The sequence below is a fragment of the Sorex fumeus genome, unplaced genomic scaffold (genome assembly GCF_029834395.1).
Source record: "Sorex fumeus unplaced genomic scaffold, SorFum_2.1 ptg000029l, whole genome shotgun sequence".
Taxonomy (NCBI): domain Eukaryota; kingdom Metazoa; phylum Chordata; class Mammalia; order Eulipotyphla; family Soricidae; genus Sorex; species Sorex fumeus.
In genome coordinates, this window is record NW_026606086.1 from 19,472,339 (window position 1) to 19,492,333 (window position 19,995).

The following is a 19,995-nucleotide window of genomic DNA, read 5'->3' on the forward strand; positions in this document are numbered from 1 at the left end:
GATGATGGTCTGATGCGGTCCAGCAGGTCCAGGTGCTCTGAAGGGACTCTGCCCCCACAGAGAGTGGGGACCCGCCCCATGACACCCCGTCCTCAATGACACCCCGTCCTCAGCCCTCGCTGATGGCAGCGCCCAGGCAGCCAACGGCCTCGCAATCGGGGCTGAGTCACAGGAGTGGCGGCAGCTGTGCTCCACCCTGAGCTCCATCCAGCACTCCGCGGGCATAGCCTCGTGGCAGGGTGCCGCACGCTGGGTCTCTCCTACGCCCCCTCAACCCCCGTCTCCCGCATTGGAGTGGGAGGGCTTCTTGGTGATTCCGAGAGCTCACCTGCGGGAAGATGACCCAGCTGCAGGATCAGGCGTTTGGGGGACAGTGGGTACATCAGCGGGGCCCACCACACCGTGCCTCCCTCCTGGGTCGCAGCTCTGAGGCTGCACGCTCACGGGTGCGGGAGGAGACCCAGGCCTAGGTCCGTGGCCAGCCCCCTCTGCATCTGCCTTGCCTGGGTGGGCCAGTGACTCAGGGCCTCCTGGGAGACACAGATCTCTCCCTTCCTGTGCTGGCCAGAGTCCCATGACCCAGGAACCCTGGGGTTGAGGTGAGCCGTGGGAGTGAGGCCTCATGCAGACAAACTGGCTCAGCACAGCACTGGCCCAGAGCCACTACACGGGAGGATGGACCTGTCAGCCATGCTCACTCCCGCTCTCCCACTGCTCAGAGAGGACACCCTTCTGGCCAGCGCCGAGGCCTTTTGGGGTCTCCAGCCAGCACTGAGTCGGCAGATGTCAGGGAGCCTGGGACTACCAGTCGGTCCCCCTGTGCCACCAAGCCTGCCCCCGCCTCGTGCCAAGGAAAGCCGTAAGGTGTGCAGAGCAGTGAGGCCATGCTGGGCCAGGCTCCTCCCTCAGTGCCTGCCCGAAGCTGAGTCAGTGCGTGAAGACACACTGGGCTTTCTGGCTGCTCTGAAGGCTTCCACCGTGACTTGGCCCTTGGCATCGCAGGAGTGGGAACCCCTCTGCACTGCATGCACAAGGGCGGCTTGTGGGCTGGGACACCCGCAGAGGGCCCGGCTCAGGGGTCCTGCGTGCTCCCCAGGCTGGGGTGTCCCCTGCATGCTCCCCGGATGGGATGTCCCCTGCATGTGCCCCAGGATGGGGTGTCCCCTGCATGCCCCCAGGATAGGGTGTCCCCAGCATGTGTCCCGGATGGGGTGTCCCCTGCATGTGCCCCAGGATGGGGTGTCCCCTACAAGCACCCCAGGATGGGGTGTCCCCCGCATGCGCCCCAGGATGGGGTGTCCCCCACAATGCACCCCGTGGAGGTGGCTGGACAGATCCCACCGCTAACGGCCGTGGTTCTGCTCCATCACAAAGGTCTAGAGGGGAATTGGGGTTCAAAGAGACTCACACAGGCCACCACAGTGCTGGCATGTGATAAGGTCTGAGCGTCCCATACCATCCCAGAAGAGTCTCACACGGTCCCGGGGGTCCCACATGGTTCTGGGGGGATCTCACAAAGTCCTGGGGTCTCACATGGTCCTGGGGGAGTCTCACATGGTTCTGGAGGACCTCAGCCCCTCCTTGAGGGAGCCCCCTCAGCACGTGCACCCCACGAGTGACGCAGCCTCAGCTCTGCTGCTCACACCCACCTCCCCGCCACCGCCCTGGCCTCCAAGCCCATCTCTGCCATCCTAGGGGCCGGAGACCGTGATGAGCAGCTGAGCAAAGGGAGGGGGGAGGTGTACCTTGTCCCCCCCCCCACTGCTCACCCGCCCACCCCAGCAGGTCTTCGTGGCTCTCAGGCCTGGGGATCCCCGGGGCTCCCTGGGAGAAGAGCCGAGGGTCACTGGATCAGCTTGCTGTCCCCACTGTGGCACTCAGATGTGAGCACTCCCTGTGGGCCCAGAGCAGGACTCGGCCCCTGAGCCCTGAGCTGCATGCAGGGACCCTTGCCCATGCCTGCCTGGAGGTGGGGCAGGGCACCAGGGGGTCTGGGATGGTATACACTGGCCCTCCTGAGCACAGTCAGAGCCTGGCCCTGTCCACCACCGCAGCTGTTCTCGGGGCCAGAGCAGGCATTCACCCTGGTCACTCACCCCCTGGTCGCTCACCCTGGGCACTCACTGTCCTGGACACTCACCCCCGGGCTCTTACCCCTGGACACTCATCTCTGGACATTCACCCCTGGGCACCCACTGCTGAGTGGGCAGACCTGGTGGCTCCTCAGCCTTTGGGGGCACCTACTTGGGGCACAGCTGGCTCTGACCCTTGCGTGCTCTCTAGTTCCAGGAGCCTGGAGCTGTTCCAGGCGCAGCTACCTGCTGGCCAAGGCACCGGGCATGGGGCACAGGGCACTCGTGGCCCTTCCTGCTTTTCTAGAAAGCTCCTTGTCCCAAGCACCCAAGCACTCTGGATTTTGCCTCAATGACCTTGGCCATCTAGCTGGGGTGTCTCAGCTGGCCCCAGTGGCTGTGGCCCCCTGTGTGCTATAACCCTCTCACCCACGAAGAACCCCAAGTCCCGTATAGCTGTGAGGGGTCTGAGCGCAGGCTTCATCCCCAGACACCGTCTTCACGAGACGGTCCTGAGGTCCGGCAGGCCAAGTGCTTAGACACAGTTGATGGGCCCGAGCTCCTGCTGGCCTGGTGCAGGGCACCCACAGGGTTCACCCAGCCCACCTCCAGGACGGGCGACACCCAGGGCTCCTCAGCTGGAACCTCAGTCCTGGCTCTGGCGTCCTTGAGCAGAGGGAGTGGGCGTGGGGAGCACGGAGATCAAGCAGGAGTGAAGCTGAGAAACTTGTCCTTGCTGGGCCGGCCAGCCACACTCCAGCTGGTGCCAGCTTCCGTCTGCCCGGGAGCCAGGGGCCAGCCCAGTCTGGCTGGCACCGTGTGACCCTGGCAGGTCAGCCCAGTGGCACTGGGATTTGATTCTCTTCTGGGGCACTCTGTATCAGGCCATCCCCAACATTAGCCTCAGCCCTCCCAGAGCTGCCTCCCCTGCGGTGCCAGCCACCCGAGGGCGCACAGGCGCAGAGAGGGGCCCCCCTTAGAGCGAGGCCAGCAGCCCACAGGAAACCCCTATCGCACCTGCACCCCCCTGGCCGCTGCCTGGGGCGGGAGCCTGCCCACAGACTGGGCTTCCCACGGGGGCCGGGGGCCTTTCCAGAGCACTCCCAGCCGCTGGTCAGGGCTTGGTTTCCGGGAACCAGCCACAGACGTAACCCTGGGAGCCTCGCGGCCTCTTGCTCTTTGTGAGGACCTTCCTTTTGTGGTCTTTTGTAGTGGAGCGCTCACTTCCTTTCATTTGCCAGGAAAGAGGCAAACAGGGGCTCAGCCTCCGAGCACCATGCTGGGCCGGCCAGAGAAAGGCCTGGGGGCGGGAGGCCCGGGTTAGTGACCACACCACCACGGGGCTCTATCTTTCTGCCACACTCCAGCCAGGCCTGAACCAACCCCAGCTTCCTGGGGACCCCCCCACAACACACACGGGGGTGGGGTGGGGGGGGGACACGACATGACGGCCCCCAAGCAGCAACCAACCCTAGGACCTTATTTATTTTACAAAGAAGTTACCTCGGCTCTTCTGGTTTGCAAATGCAGAGCAAACACAGTCTATATTTACAGGAGACTCTAAACAAAAGTCTTCTTCCCAGGGCTGAGTCAAGGACTTTACCGCAAATTAGTTACGGGGTGGGGGTGGGGCCGCCCTGAGAAACAAAACAAAAACTTCAAGCACATTTCTTTTTTTTTGAACTTTCAGTGTCCCACAGCATCCTGAATCTCAGGGTCAAAACTTTTCATTTTTCCCCCCTTTTCCCTTTTATTAAAAAAACAACAACAACAACCAAGAGAAGCACCACACTTAGAGCTCGGCGGGGCCCCACAGCCCCCGCTGGCCACCTCCAGGCCCCTGGAGGCTGCTCACACCAGGCTGGGAGACTGGACTGGGAGCTCGTACTTGGCCAGGTGAGTTTTGGGGGCGTGCTGGGCCTTTTTGTAAATCCCACAGCCGAGGGCGCTGGGCGGTGCCCGGCGGCTCTTCCTGCGGAGGCTACGGCTGCACACGGTCCTCCAGGAGTGCAGGGTCTTGGCGGTCCAGACCCACATGCCGCTGGTGATGCCCACGGCCAGCAGCATGAACACCTTCACCATGAAGATCTCCACGGCGGGGATGGACGCGGCCAGCAGGCAGTCGGGGGCCCGGGAGTGGCCATCCGCCCGGCAGGGGCGCTGCTGGGCCTGTGCCTTCCAGTGCTCCATGTTGAGGCGCTCATAGAAGTAGCAGGCGATGACGCAGGTGGCGGGCACCGTGTGCAGCACCGAGAAGAGCCCGATGCGCACCATGAGCTTCTCCAGCTTGTCCGTGTTCTCGCCACCCGTCTTCATCACCCGGCGGATGTGGAAGAGGGCCACGAAGCCTGAGAGGATGAAGGAGGTGCCCAGCACCAGGTAGCAGGCCAGCGGGGCCAGCACGAAGCCGGTGAGCGCGTTCACGTCCATGCTGCCCACGTAGCAGAGCCCCGTGAGCTCGTCGCCCGCCACGCGGCGCATTACCAGGACCAGGATGGTCTTCACCGCCGGGATGGCCCAGGCCGCCAGATGGAAGTAGCTGCTGTGGGCCTCGATGGCCTCGTGGCCCCACTTCTTGCCGGCCGCCAGGAACCAGGTGAGTGTGAGGATGACCCACCAGAGCGAGCTGGCCATGCCGAAGTAGTAGAGCAGCAGGAAGACCAGGGTGCAGCCCGTGCTCTCCAGGCCCTCCTGGATGACGTAGAGCTGCCCGCTGTCCCGGTCGCACGCGATGCTCTCGGCGCCCGCGAAGAGCCGGATGATGTAGCCCACGGAGTAGACGCAGCAGCACATGGACAGGAAGATGATGGGGCGCTCGGGGTAGCGGAAGCGCACGGGGTCGATGAGGAAGGTGAGCACCGTGAAGGCGCTGGAGAAGAAGCACAAGACGGCCCAGACGGCCAGCCAGACCACGGCGAAGCGTTTGTCGCGGCGGCTCCAGTACACGTCCACGCCGCGCGCGCACAGCGGCGCGCACGACCCGCTCTTCTCCACGTGGTGGAACTTGCCCGGGTTGGCGCAGCCCGCGCGCCCGGGGCGCGCGTCCGGGGGCGGCGGCTCATGGGGCCGCTGCGGCCGGAGGAGCGGCGGGAAGAGGCCGCCGGGGCCGCGGCTGGGCTCGTCCGAGCCGTTGCTGGGCGCCTCCATGCACAAGTAGTTGGGGTCGTTTTTGTTGGGCAGCTTGCGGCAGTCCAGAGAGTCGGGCCACTTGAAGTTGAACTGCTCCATGATGGGCGAGCACTTGAGCCGGGCCTGCTCGCACATGACACGGCAGGCGGGGATGGGGGCGGAGACCTGCTCGGTGCACATGGGCGCGTAGAGCGAGCACAGGAAGAAGCGGAGGTGCCCGTGGCAGCCGTACTCCACCAGCGGCGCGAACTCGTGCAGCTGGATGGCCGCCTCGCGCTGGTTCTCGTGCGCCATCAGGTTGGGCATGCGGGTCATGTTGTAGCCGATGTCCTGGCACATGGGGATCTCGATGGGCTGGCACTTGCCGTCGCCCGGCCGCTCCAGGTCCAGGGAGCCGATGGCCGCGCACGCGCCCAGCAGACGCAGGGCCAGCGCCAGGCGGGGGCCCAGGCGGGCCATGGCCCCGGGGGGAGGCGCGCGCCCCTCACAGCCGGGGCGCCCGGCGGGGGGACCCCGGCTCCCGGGCCCCGCGCGGGCCCCCGCCCATGCCGCCCGCGCCCCGCGCCCCGCGCGCCGCCCGCGCCCCGCGCCCCGCACACTCACCGGGGCCCGGCGCGGCTCCCCAGCTCGGCGCGGCGCGGCCGCAGCTGTGGCCAGTCCGCGTCCCGGGCGGAGAAGACGCGCTCGGAGGCGACCGGGGGACGCGGGGCGGCGCCAGGCCCCGCCCCGGGCGCGCGCCCCGCCCCGCCCCGCCGCTGCTTTGCATGAGAAAGCGGGGCCCGGGGGCGGGGACCCCCGCGCGCCCCGGCGCGGCCCCCGCCCCCTCCGCGCCCCCCGGTGCCACCCGGACGCCGCCGGCTCGCCCGGGGCGCGGGGGTCCTGGAAGTTGGGGCGGCGCGGAGAGGGGCTGGCGGGCGGGCGTGGGGGCGCGTCGTGCCGGGTTTTACGGCGGGGGCCGGGCCGGGGAGCGCCTTCAAAGCGGTGGGTTTCGGCGGTTTACAGCCCGGCCATAAAGTGGCCCCCGGAGCTCGTAAAGCCGCGCGCATCCCCCCTGGGCGGCCCCGCCGGCGGCTCGGGGATTTCAAAGGGGCGCGCGGGGCCCGGGGAGGGGCGCGGGACCCCGCTGTGCCGGCTGCGCGCGCCGTGGGACCCTCCGCCGGCTGGCCCGGCTCCCCGGGGCGCGCGGGCGCGGGCCACGCAGTTCTCGTGGAGAACGGACGGGAGTCCTGGTCCAACGGGGACCCCCGTCGTTCCTCCCCTACGGCCTCCACCCTCCCCGCCCCGAGCCCCGGGGCGTGCGCGCGCCGGGAGCCGCGGGGAGTCCCTTCCGTGAAGTTGGAGATCGCCACCCCGCGGGGCTCTTCCGGTGGACACACTCGAGGTCAGCCTTTTCAGGAGACCCCCGGGTGGCGGATCTCATCCCCTCGACTCAGAGGGGCCGGCTGCCGGACCTTCCCATGTCCTGGGATGCTCAGATGTGGACGCTGGGCCTCCCCATGGGTGCTGGGTACCCCCGAAGTGGGGCCCGGGGCGTCGGTCTTGCTCCTTCCACAGGACTTGGAGGAGCTGCGTGGACCCTCCCCCCCCTCCCCGTCGTGTCCTGGGAGTCCAGTTCCGGAAGGCAGTGTCGGGAAGAAGCTTCTAACACGCTCCTGTTTTGGGGGCTTCACCAGGTGGGGGCAGAAAGAGGCGCTTCCTCTGAGTGTCCCCACTTAGTCACCCGCCCGCTCACGCCTACATCCAACCACCCAGGCATTCAGGCACCCACCCATCCCTCCGTCCATCCATTACACCCCCTCACCCCGCACCCCCACTTCAGCCACTCAGCAGACTGGGACTTGGCAAAGACCCCAGAATGAATGGGCACCAGGTGAGCGGTCCCTGCCCATGTCCTGGCAGTCAGAGGGACCCCCTCCCCAGATGTGTCGCTTCAGGCACTTGACCAGCCTGTTCTCCAGCCCAGAGGCACACACTTCTAAAGACTGCAGTTCTTATGCTAGATTTTCTTTTTCTTAAGTATAGTAAGTTTCCAAACCTTTCAGTTAAAAATGGTTCACTTGGCCCTTCTAGAATGTGCATTGCGAGGACACCATTTTACTTCATCCCTTTTTTTTTTCTTTTTATTTCTCCTTTTCAGAAATTCTGGAAATATACATGTGGAGGTGAGTGAGCCAAACCCTTCCCTGAGTACAGGCTACTGGCCAGAGTGCTGACCCTTTACGTGCTGTTTTAATTCAGCCATCTTCAGACCCATTATTTCAGCTATAGCCACTTCAGATTGCTTTCTTCGCCCCTTTTTTTTTAAATAAAAATATCTGCATAAGTGCTTGCTCTGCCCAGCTGAGTTGGAAACCAACAAATAGACAATATTATAGGGGGGAAAAAAGCCAACAACTGAGGGCTCTGAGAAATCAGCAGCGGAAGATAACTCTGTAAGTAAGAAATGAAAAGGGCTGTTTGATGGCTCCAGCTGAAAAGATATTTTCTTTTCTTTTCCTCCTGTGTGTGGGATCTGAGCTGTGTGCTTCGCAGGACAGTCCCCGTTGCTGAGCCCTGCCTGGCGGCCCCCCCCCCCAAACATTCTGGGGAATTGGGAGGAATTTTATGGCTGTCTCCTGCTCAGCGCTTTTTTCTTTTGTCTTCTTTGAAGAATGACTTTAGACATTTTATTTACATATTTAACCATGGATGAAAGGGGGGAAGAAAGCACTTGGAGCTGTCCTGGGAATAGTAATATGCTTAAATTAATGGAAATCTTATTAGGCCCCCAAAAATTCTGAGCAAAGGTTTTTAATGAAACTTTATAATTAAACACGATTTCAAATAACATGCGGGGACAAAGGATATTTTTCACCCCATCTCAAAAATAAATAACTAAATATCGGAGAGTTACTTTTAAATAGCTACCTTCAAGCCTTTCCAAATGTTCACCCAAGAGAAATGTAAGAATTTTTTAAAAGAAAGATTGTAGGAGTCAGGCAACATTTTGAAGCAGAAGTAAATATTTTTGGAGAGAAAGAGAGAGAGAGAGAGAGAGAGAGAGAGGAGAGTTTAAGGTAATTGTATAAAGTCAAAAATAGAAGAAAACCCTTTGACTGGGACATTGCTGACAAGCCAAGTCGTCTCTTTTCTTGTTAAGTTACAGCCCGTGGAAACCCCAGGCAGAGAGAGCCAGGGGTTCTGAAATGAGATTAGAGGGAAACCCCACATAATCTCTTTAAGTAAAAAGTACTGACGCTTTCGAGGTGGAGAAATGATCCCCAGAGCCTTGGCTGGCTCCCCTGGGCTGCGGGAGTGACCCGGGGGTCCCCGCAGGCAGGTGGAGAGGAGAGAGGGGTCGGGGAACTGTGTACCCCACGGCCTGTCCAGGCCTCCAGCCCATGTCAGTTTTGCTGTTGTCTGCCGTGCGTGCTTCTCTGCAGAGACCAAGTACGGAGCTTCTGAGACAGAGGCGTGGAACGTTCTATTTTCTAAGCCAGGGGGCAACCTCTGTGCCCCCAACCCCACATCTTTCTCTGAGGAAACTACCTTCATCCTTCTGGACAGAAACGCTATTCTGTGCCCCCCAGAAAACCAAGGCAAGTTGCCACAGATTTGAACAGGCACAAAAGTTTTAATTACACCTCCGTCCAGGGCTGGGAGATGCTGGTCGGCCCAGAGCCGCACAAAGGAGCCGGCCTGGTGAACTGGCTGGCCGGCGGCCGGAGACAATTTAGGCAGCTCTTTTGAGGGTCTGAAATATCACCAACTGTGCGGCGGGGTGCAGGAGTGTGAATTGCAAATCAGCACGGGCCCTAATCCCCCTCCTTTCAAGGCCGGGCTCTGCCGGCAGCGGCCGGCTCCCCACTGCTCCCGGCCAGCGCCTCGCCTCTCTTCCCACACTCCAAAAAACAACACCGCAGACAGACACCCTCCAACCAAATTAGATTAAACTCCTTCCCCCGAGCCACCGCAGCCTTTTCTCCGCCGCCAGGCCCTGAGCAGCCGCGCTTAAAGGCACAGCGCCTCCTTTTCAACCGGCCGGGGCACAGGCGCCCAGAGAGGCCAGCCTGGCTCTGCGGGGTCCCACCTGCGGCCAGCAGACTCTGCCCAGAGGAGGGGCCGGGGGTCACGCAGGATTAGAGAGAACCGAAGTGGTTGGGGTAGCCCTCTGGTTGGTGCAGCTGTAGCTCAGATCCTTGGGGACACTACGGGTGGGGGCGGGGGTGCTGCCTTGGTCCTTGACTTGATTTCATGGCCCACCTGCCCTGTGCTTTCTCCTGCTCTCTGCCCGCCCCTTTCACTGCCTGTCCCCTCTGCCGGAACCCAGGGTCACCTCCAGGGACAGCCTAGACTCCCTGGGTTCCTTCTCCAGAGTCCCAGTAGGGGGGTCTTTGCTGGGGGCCTTCCCGTGCCAGGGCCTCAGGGCTCCCATCTGGGAAATGGGTCGCAGGGCCAAAGCAGGAGGGGGACTGTTCGAATGCCACCAAGATGCTGCTGGGACCCCTGGATGGCGAAGAGTGAGAAACCAGGAAGCTTCTGGAGCCTGGGGTGGACGTAAGGCCCCCGGCGTATGCCCCTTCAAGAAGCGGCGGGTGCTGAAGGTGCTCTGGAGGGTGAGCCTGGTTGAGGAGGTGTGAGGAACGCATCTGCCAGCCCCGTGCCCGCTGTGGAGCCTCTCTGGTTCCATTCCATCTGCTCTGCAGTGAGGATCCAGCCAGGGGTAAGTGCCAGGACACGGACGTCCCGGGCCTGCTTTAGGTCGGCTGGTCTGTCCGTCTAACTAGCTGTCTGTCCGGCATCTTAGAGGCAAGGGGCCATGGCCAGTGGCACTGCCCCATGATGTTGTCCTGCTGCTCCTTCTTCCCCTGGACTCACCTGGAAGCAGCTGTAGAGATGCTGAGGGACAGATGGACAATCAGCCACTATCCCCTGCCACCACAGGCCTCTGCAAGGCCCCTGTCCTGCCTGAGAACTTTCTAGTGCCTACATGTGGGGGGCTCCGTGCCGCCCCAAGTCCCCCTAGATCCGGACATGGGAGGGAGTTGGGGCTGCTCTCATACTCCTCCACTCAGTCCGTCTTGCAGGATGACCTCAGGGGAACTGACCCCACTGTCCACGCAGGAGCAGCCACTGTCCTGGGCAGGAAGCAGGTCCCCAGCTTGGCAAGGCCTGTGGCCAGCTCCTGTACTTCCCTGGGCCTCTCTCTGCTGCTGCTTCGTCTGTGTGGCCCCCTCCCTGCTCTCGTCTCTGTGCATCTCTGCACGTGTGTGCATCTTTATTGATCACTTATTACCCATCCATCATCCATCCATCCACCATCCACTCATCTGTCCACCCATTTATCCATCCACCATTCCCCCACCCATCTGTCCATCCATCCACCATCCCCCTTTCTGTCTGTCCATCATCCATTCATCTACCCTTCTATCCATTAATCCACCATCCATCCGCCATCAACCTACCCATCCATCCACCTATCCACCACCATCCACCACCCTTCACCACTTTCTACCCTCCACCCTCCACCCACCACCATCCATCCATCACCCATCCACCACCATCCATGCACCATGCACCCCCCAACCCGTGCTCTATCCCGTCTCTCCGCACCTTGAAGCAGAGCCCCCGTCTCCCTCAGTCCTTGTGCCCTGTGGCTGAGGTGATGAGAAGGCCTTGTTCCTTGGTCTCCCCTTCCCCCGTGGCACCTGCCATGACACCTGTGAGCAGGGTCCTCCCCTTCGTGCCGTGCCTAGAGTTGCTCCCTGATGGCTTCTGTCCTTCCAACAGGAAACCAGATCCCGCGTGACAGTGCTGCTGCCTGTTCTCCAGAGTCTGGGCACACGCGTCGGGCCCCACGTTCCAGGGCACACATGTGCCTGCCCGGAGGAGGCGTGGGGGGCAGCAGGTGAGAGGCCGGAGAACACTGCAGTGAGGCAGGAGGGGAGGTGCAGGGAGAGCTCTGGGGGCCGGATCGCCCACAGTCAGCGTTCCCTCGGCAGAGAGCAGTGTCATCCCTGTGAACCGCGTGCCAGTCTGGAGCCATGAAGGTTAGTATGAGCCGGGGGCTGTGGGGGTTTGGAGAGACAGAGGCGCCCCCCCCCCCCCAGGCAGCAGGCGTAGGGGTAGAGCCAAGATGCTGACCCAAGAGGGCCCCTGGGCCCCGCCCTGAGCTCCTGCTTCCTTGTGGACTCCTGGTTCCTCGGGGGGGGGGGGGGGGGCGGGGAGGGAGTCTGAGGCTACAGGGTGCAGAGACCCTGCAGAACTGTGCAAACCCAGACCTTCCATGGGCAGCGCTGCCCCCGGCCTGCCCAGCCCGGTTCCCAGGGGCCACTGGGGAAAGGGGATCCTGCAGATGCGCCCCTATGAGGGGTCAGCTGTGGGAGCGTGTGGGTGATAGAGAAGGCTGGACCCAGATGGGGTCACAGGGAGGGTCAGGCTTGGGGACTGGAGAAGCTGTGGGGGTGAGGCGGAGCAGGCTTCCCACCGAGTGGGTGCTGGCCTGAGGTGCAGCCCTGGCGAGTGTCCTGGCCTGTGGGGAGAAACTGGCCCCCCAAAGAATCAGCAGGCAGCAGGGGGCCTGAGCTCAGCCCCAAGGGCCACAGGGCCACTTGGGCTTCTCTCCTGCCTGCACCTGAGCCTTCCAGGCTAGCCACGTGGCCGTCGGCTGAGCTCACGGCAAGGTGGAGAGGAGTGACCTTCTTGGCTGAGTGACCTTCTCAGCCGTCCCTCGCCGCTCTCCCCTGCAGCCCCCAGCCCCGCAGGGGTGGGTTTCCAGGAGACGGGGAGCGGGGCCACTGGCATGCACCGCAGCCCACACTGCTTGCTGCTGGAATGCGCGTCCACGGGGCCCGGGAGGGCCTTAATTACCAGCAGAATGGCAGCCCACTTAGGGGCTCCGGTTTCCGGGAGGAAAATACATCACAGCCTCCGGCTTTGATGTGGTTGATTAAGTGACAGGGCAGTGGCGACATGTGGCCGCTGCGTGCTCGGTGCCGGGCACGGACAAAGCCGGGAGCATACTTGGCAGCCAGGTCGGGTGGCAGTGGCATTTCCTGCTGCCCGGCCCACTTCCTGCCGTGCCGGCTGCTCCGATGCGAGTCACTCCCGGAGCAAACAGGCTCAGGTGGCTGACCCCGCCATTCCTTCCTGGCCGTTGGCAGGACACAGAGCAGCTGCTCCGTGGACGCGGGCAGGGCAGGGGCTGGTGTGGGAGTCCTCCTGTCTCCCGGAGGCACGCCGTGGACACCAGCTGCCCCCACTTGTCCAGTCGTCCAATCTGGCCAACTGACTGAAGCTGGACTCGCACTTTAGCTGCGGCCTGGCTGTGCCCCGAGCTGAAACAGTTCCCATCACCAGTGCTGTCGGACCGCTGTGCGGGACCTCCTGGGTCCAGCTCCCCTCTCTAGCTGGTGGTCAGGGGTGGCTCGGGAGGGGACTCAGGGCAGGCAGGCCCAGGAGAGTGGACCCTCCATCCAGGACCATCTTTGTGCCTGACCCCCGGGACCTCAAGACGTCCATCTCCGGAGATAGGAGGTTCTCGGGTGGTGGGCAGCAGTGGCCACTCAGAGAAGCCTTGGGGGTCCCTTGGGGGGGTCAGCGTCCAGCAAGCCTGGACACAGGGAGCCGATTTAGCCCTCCTGCTCCGGACTGCCTGCTGGGGCACCTCACTCAGCTGGACGAGGTGGGGTCATACACCAGGCGGGTGTCCAGGAGAGGGATAGCAGCTGTTTGGGTGGACGCCAGCTCAGGCTTCTGGGTGAGACCCCAGGCTGAAGCTTCCTGTGCTGTCCACCCCCTCCTGTGGGCACGGGGAGGGTGAGGCGTCCCCCTCCATCAGAGAGGGCTGAACTGCCACGGCTGTGGGCACCCACCCAGAGACAGAGGGACGAGGCCACAGGGACAGGAAGGGGAGGGACTTGGCCACCCCAGAGAGAAGCAGCGAAGACTCTCGGGCAAGGAGGACGTGGCATGGGGAACGGGACAGGCAGCAGGGCAGGGCTCAGGCGAAGATGACCCTGGGGCAACTGTCAGACAGGCCTGGGGTGTGAGTCCATGGACAGTCCTGGTGGTCTCCCGGGCAGTTCTGTGGGCAGACTCACAGATCCCATGGACAGTCCCGTAGGTGGACACTCTTGATGACCCCAGAGACAGCCCTTTGAGCAGTCCTTGTGGGTCCATGGATGGTCCCAGTGGCAGTCCTCTGGATAGACCCACGTGTGGCCCCATGGACAGTCCCATGGGTCATCCTGGAGACAGTCTCATAGATGGGCCTGAGACGATCCTGTGGGTCCCGTGGGTGGCCCCGTGGACAGTCCCACAGGTGGTCCTGTGGCAGTCCTGGTGGTCCTGTGGGGGGTCCCGTGGACAGTCCTCGGCCATGAGATTCATCTCGCAGCACCCCCCTTCCACTTCCTCCTGACCAACAAAGCCCACCAGAACCTGAGCATCCCACTTGCCCGAGCACGAGTTCAGGATGTTCATGAAACATCCTCCATGTGGAATGCAAGTGACGTGGCCAAAGTGCGTGAAATGATCGGGGGTCCCGGGACCCCGCCCCCCCAGAGCTTTGCTCCATCCTGCTTCCAGCTCCGCTGGCTCGACTGTGAGGCCAGAGCCCTGGCAGCTTGGGGCCTCCTGGGTCACTTCCCCAGAGCCTTTCAAGGCCACGCTGGTTTCACCTGTGGGCCTGGGGCCCTTCCCTGGGGGTGGCCTGCCCTCGGGGGCTCTGAGCAGGACCCTCTCCACTTCTCACATCAGGATTCTGCAGTGGCCCTGGCGACTGAACATGGCTTTCACTCCCCCCGCTTTGCTTCTCAGGGTTTTTCAGATATTCAGGGTCTTTCAGATCTTCGGGGTCAAACATCACTCTGGCGGATACCTGGAGGGCACCTGGCCTGGCTGTGACTCTGCCAGATTCCAAACCAGCTGGGCCTGCCGCCGGCCGTGGGTGGGCACCCTCTGTCCCTCCCTTGATTGGGTGGGGCCCAGGAGATGGGTGGGGGTGAGCCCACACCCCCAGTCCCCTGTCAGGACAGACAGGTTTCTGGATGCCGGCCAGGTGAGGGACCGCGGCCACCCAGGCAGGGCAGAGGAGCCAGGGCTGGCCTGCTGTGGCACTGCCTGCTCCCAGGCCCCTTCCGAGCACTCCACGCTATCTGGGTGGTCTGTGGTTGCACCCAGGTTCCCCGAACTCTGCCCCCAAAGGCCCTTCAGGCAGGACCAGGAAGGAGATGCCTGAAGCCCCTGTCCTGACCCCTAGGCCTCAGCCATCTCTGCCCAAGGCAGGCACTCAGGCAGGAAGGCGCGGTGGTGGCACTGGGTCGGCCGAGTTCTAGGGGTCCTCACCCTGGGAGCCTTGGGCTGAGTCACCGGGACAGAACAGAGTGGCTGTGGTCTGTGGTCTGTGTTGGCTGGCAGCGTTGTGCCTGCTCCAAGGGCACCTGCAGCCCGGGTCCACACAGGTGCCCCTGAGCAGGTGGCCCTTTGCACTAATTGCAATTTAGGAGTGAATGCCAAGATGTCCAGAGAGTAAACTCAGCTTCAAGACAGAGGGGATGTCCACCTGCTGTTCAGCTGTGGGCTCAGCACATGATCACCAACACTGCCTGAAATGGTCTCTAAAAAATTCCCTTTATCTATATGCCCATCCACCATCAACCTATCCACCATCCACTTGCAGCACCCCCCTTCCCTCCATCCATCCATCCATCCATCCATCCATCCACCCACTTACCCATCCATCCATCCATCCATCCACCATCCATCCATTCATCCATCCACCCACCATCATCCAATCACCCATCTAACGACCCACCCACCCATCCACCCATCCATCCACCATCCATCCAAACACCCACCCACCCATCCATCCATCCACCTACTTAACTACTCACCCACCCATCCACCCACCCACCCACCCATCCACCCATCCATCCATCCATCCATCCATCCATCCATCCACCGACTCACCCACCCATCCATCCACCCATCCATCCATTCATCCATGAATCCATCCATCCACCCATCCACCCATCCACCTACCCATCCATCCATTCATCCATCCATCCATTCATCATCCATCCATCCATCTATCCATCCACCCATGCACCTACCCACCCACCCACCCATCCACCTACCCACCCATCCATCCACCCACTTACCCATCCATTCATCCACCCATCCATCCATCCACCCACCCGTCTGTCCACCCATCCACCCGTCCGTCCGTCCATCCATCCATCTATCCATCCATCCATTCACCCATCCATCAACCACCACTTAACCATCCATCCATCCATCCACCCATCCATCCACCCATCCATCCATCCACCCTCTCACTTAACCATCCATCCATCCATCCATCCATCCATCCATCCATCCATTGTTCTTCCATCCATCCATCCATCCATCCATCCATCCATCCATCCACTCATCTGTCCATCTATTCACCAATCCACTCACTCATCCACCCATTCACCCACCCGTTCATCCAGATACCCATCATCCATCCATCCATCCATCCATCCATGCATCCATCCCATCTGCCAGCGATTCCCACCTACCTGCAGCTCTCGTTTCCTCAGCTCTCTACTCTGTACTTCCATGTCCTCTCTACCTAATCTACCATCAGTGTCTCTCCCCGGTACTGTGACGTGGGGGCGGGATCTGCACCACAGTTTTGGGGCAGATTCAATGGCCAATAGCCAGGGGGTGCGGGCTAGTCTGGGAAAAACAGACACGAGACACTGATGCTGATGTAGACTGACTCCCCCAGCCCCAGTCCCCTCTGCCCAGGCCCCTCTGCAGTCTGATCTGGCGAGACCACCTGGACCCCTTGTAACTTGCTGGGTCTCCCAAAGAGAGTGTTTTGTGTGGAAAAGGCTTTCATTTCCAGCAGAAGGGGAGGGAGGGTGGTGAGAGTGGGAGAGGGGAAGGGGAGAGAAGGGAGGGGCGGGGGGAGAGAGAGGAAGTGAGAGGAGAAAGGTAGGGGTCGGTGGAGGGGAGGGAAGGGGAGGATAGGAGAGAGGAGAGGGGAAGGGAGGGCAGAGAAGAGGAGGGAGGGCAGGGGAGGGGATTAGAGGGGAGGGCAAGGGACAGGATTACAGGGGAAGGGAGGGGAGGGGAGGGCCTTGGATCCTTCTCTGTCCCTCCTGCCCGGCTCCAGGTGGGCTGCTGTGCCTCACCTGGTCCCCAGGACCCCAAGGCCCTGCCCTGCTTCCTCCACTGCAAGATCTCTGGTCATTCATGTCCAGCATGCGCAAGCTGTCCCCGCCAGGTGTGCCCTGGGCAGCTCAGTGCAGAGCTCCATGCATGCACATGCATGTCCTGGGCTGTCCCCTCCCACTGGTCCAGCTCCTGAAGTGACTGCCAGCTCAGACACTGTCCTGGCTCGAGCCCTGGAGGCAGGAGGGTGATGTGGGGGCCAGTGCCCATCTCCAGGGTTGCTCCAGGGCTAGCCTGTGGGCGCCTCCCTCCTCATGCTCAGCAAATGCCCAGTCCTCACATGGCCCAGACCTGCCACTAAAGTAGCCTGGCCAGGGGAGGCAGCATCCAGGGCGAAGCTCCTGCCTGCCTACATGCCCACAACCCTCCGGGCCGCTTCCAAGCTCTGCCCTCTTCTGACTGGGCACAGAGTCAGGGCCGCCCGACCTTCCTCAGGACCTCAGCACACTTTTGGGGTGAAACGCCAGCTGCTCACCCCAGCCAGTGTCCTGGGCGACGCCTGCAGGTGGACACAGGCAGACCTGGGGACAGGTGGCCGTGAGACCATGGTTGGCAGGTCACTGGGAGAGGCCCAGAGACGGACCCCCCAGCCCTGATGCCACATGCAGGTGACCCCACAGCCCACACTGAGGCCTGGGAGTGGCAGCTGCTCTGTGGGTCTTAGATCTGGGAAGAGAGAACAGCCCCCGCCGCCCCCCCCCACAGGAGGACTCAGCCCCTTGGGTCCCCAGGACCCCATCCTGAGCCCTGGGACTGCAGCCTCTTCCCTGCAGTAGGGGCAGCCGGGCCCCCGGTCCCTGTCCCTTCTCCTCCATCCTGTCGACTGGCCTGCTGTGCCCTTAGGGGCCCCTGTGTGACCTGTGTGGGCTCGGGGGTGAGGGGCTCCCCACAGTGGGCACGCAGAGGCCTCAAACCTTCCTCTGCTCACTGTCACAAGGCCATGGGGGACACGGGACCTAGGCCTCCCTGAACCCCGTCCAGAGGGCGAATCCTCACTTAGCACCTGAGAGGCTGCGAGCGTCGCCATGACATGCTGCCCCCATGCTGGGAGGCCTGAGCGCCCCCCGGGGACCAGATATGCCGCCTGCAGGGCCCCCAGGAGTCAGCACTGAGTGTGGGTGGCCTGTGGCCCTGAAACCCCCCCGCTGCCCCCCCAGGAGGCCCCGGGCCAGCAAGAGGACGGACGAGGAGACCTGGACGGCACTGTGTTTCTGCCTTTGAGCCAAGGCGCCCCCGTCCCGCCTCCAATGCTGCAGAGAAGAGCCCCCCCACCCCGGCTCTCTCCAGCTCGGACCCGCAGGAGGGGCATTCACGTGGAGCCCGGAGAGCACCCATGGGGGTCGGGGTGCAGGGAGAGCCCGAGTCGGCTGCGCCTGAGCCAGGGTTTGTTTTTGTTTGCTTGATTTCATTCTTAAACGGGGAGAGGCTGGGACCGTCCCCAGCTTTGAAGTGTCTGCCAGGTGAATTAGCCCGAGTCTGTAGGGCTGTGCCAGCTTGGTGCGTGACTCATGGGGCAGAGGGCGGGCCAGCTCGGGGGCAGGGCGGTGCCGGGCAGCTGCAGACGGCTGCAGGGTGGGCAGCCCTGGCTCTGTACAGGCTGGGGAGCTTGGCTGCAGCCCGGCTCTGTCCCTCGGGGGTCCTGCCCTGCCGCAGTGGGGCCAGGGAAGCTGAGGCTGAGAGGGGCAAACCCTGCCGTTTGCTCCTCAGAGGCCCCAGGGTGTGGCAGTGTCCCCACGGGCCTCGCTGCCTGAACCCTGTCAGAGGTCGGCCAGCCTCTCGCGTGGCACGTTTGGGGGGTCCACTCGGCCACACCGGGCTGGCCTGCCTTTGTCTACGAAATGCAGGTGAACCTCAGTCGTGTCAAGAGGGAGATCAGGAACCCTCAGGACTCAGGACACCCCACGGGCTCTGCTGCCCACACCCAGTATCAGGAGGCTACGCGTAGGGGTGCAGAAAGGACGAGGGGGGCAGCCCCCAGTCTGTGGCTCTGGGGGTGGAGAGTGGAGGGCCAGAGGGCCCTCGTGTATGCACGTGTCCACGTGGGGGGGAGCATGTGTGTGCACGTGTCCACGGGAGGGGTTGCATATGTGTGCATGCGTCCACGTGCGGCAGAAGGGTCACAGGATGTGACCATGGAGAGACCCACAGAAGATAATGGAGCCCAGCAGGAGGCAGCACCAAGGGAGGAGCCCTGCTTAGGCACCTTCTGTGTGCAGCCCTGAGACCCCTACTGTGTGCAGCCCTGAGATGCCTACTGTGTGCATCCATGCTCTACCAGACCTTCCTCAGTTCCTGCTGGTCCTGGGGTCTCCGGAGGGAGTGTGGGGGGCGAGAGCTCAGAGCTGGTCCTGCTTGGAGCTGAGGTGGGCGGCCCCGTGCCAGGCTGAGGTGGGGGGGGTCCAGCTGGCCTGGAGCCCACACAGTGCAGCTCGGAAGGGCCCCGGCTCCGGGAGCGCTGTCTCCACGCCCACCCCTCCACCTGGCCCTGGCCCCGGCCGGTCCTCGGCGGCATGTGCTGTCTTGTGGCTCCTACGTGCAGAGCAGGGCGGCTCGTCGGCAGGCTGGCAGGCTCCACCTGGCGCTTTCTCCCGAACTGCCCCGGGCCAGGGGTCCTTTGTGCTTTGGGGGCTCCGCTCCCCCACCCCCGCAGCCGAGACTCAGGCTTTGCCAAAACTTGTGTGAGCTGCCCGGGACGGCACCCCCGGAAATCCCTGCTGGAGAAATGAGGGGCAGGGGGAAACCCGTGGGCCCCGTGGGGACATGAGCAGCTGGGACTTTCCCTGGCCCTGTCGTCGCCTGCTCTCGGACCCCCTGTTGATCTGCAGGGAAGGGCACCACGGCACTCGTGGGCGCATGCCGTCAGGCTGCCTCGTCCCTGGATTTGGCGCCCTGGACTGAGGCACGTGGCACTGAGTCCCGAGGCTGTGTCCACGGCTGGAGGGGCCGGGACTGGGGTCCCTGGGGAGGGGACACCCCAAGTCTGTCTGGGCAAGTCCTGCCATGACTGATGGCCTCCTGCTGGCTCCCGCGCGGGCTGTCATAGCGCTGGGGTGGGGACAGTGGGGGACAGTGCTGGGTCCTGGCTCCTAGCAGCAGGCTCGTACCCCTCAGCCCTTAGGATCTTGGTGGGGGAGCTGGGCTGCCCCCAGAGCTGTCCTGGGTACCCCACACTCTATGAAGTCACTTGCAGGAGACGGTCCTGGGGAGCTGGTGGCCTGCTTAGGAATGATCTGGAACAAGTGTCTAGTGAGGGCTGCAGGAGGCGCTTGGGTCTGTCCAGGGAGGTGGGGGGCATCTTGGGGGCTGCTTGCGAGGTCACTGTCAGGGGACCCGCCTCTGCACCCCCTGCCTTGGGGTGTCGGGATCAGAGGGGCAGTCGGGAGTCTGCACTACTGCGGGAGAGGCTGATGCCACCCAGGGGAATGTTCTAGAACATTCTCTATTGTCATGGGCGCAGGGCCAGCCCTCGTCCGCACCTGATGAGGAAGGAGCCCCCGGAAGGATCCTTCGGTCCATCGCGTGTCTCAGGAGAATGAGGCCATGCAGAGACAGCCCTGGGGCCCCTGGGTGCTGCTTTCTCCAGAAACTG

At 62.9% G+C, this 19,995-nt stretch overlaps 1 protein-coding gene across 1 annotated transcript; it reads right to left on the reverse strand.

The window, feature by feature from the left end:
- Window positions 1-3,911: 3,911 nt before the first annotated feature.
- On the reverse strand, window positions 3,912-5,718 carry FZD10 (frizzled class receptor 10). The gene has a single exon (XM_056115618.1). The coding sequence runs from the start codon at window positions 5,658-5,660 to the stop codon at window positions 3,924-3,926; it is 1,737 nt and encodes a 578-aa protein (XP_055971593.1). The 5' UTR covers window positions 5,661-5,718; the 3' UTR covers window positions 3,912-3,923.
- Between the last annotated feature and the right edge of the window lie 14,277 nt (window positions 5,719-19,995).

Excerpts from the sequence above, each read along its gene's own strand:
- FZD10 (XM_056115618.1), bottom strand. The coding sequence starts at position 5,660 with ATGGCCCGCCTGGGCCCCCGCCTGGCGCTGGCCCTGCGTCTGCTGGGC.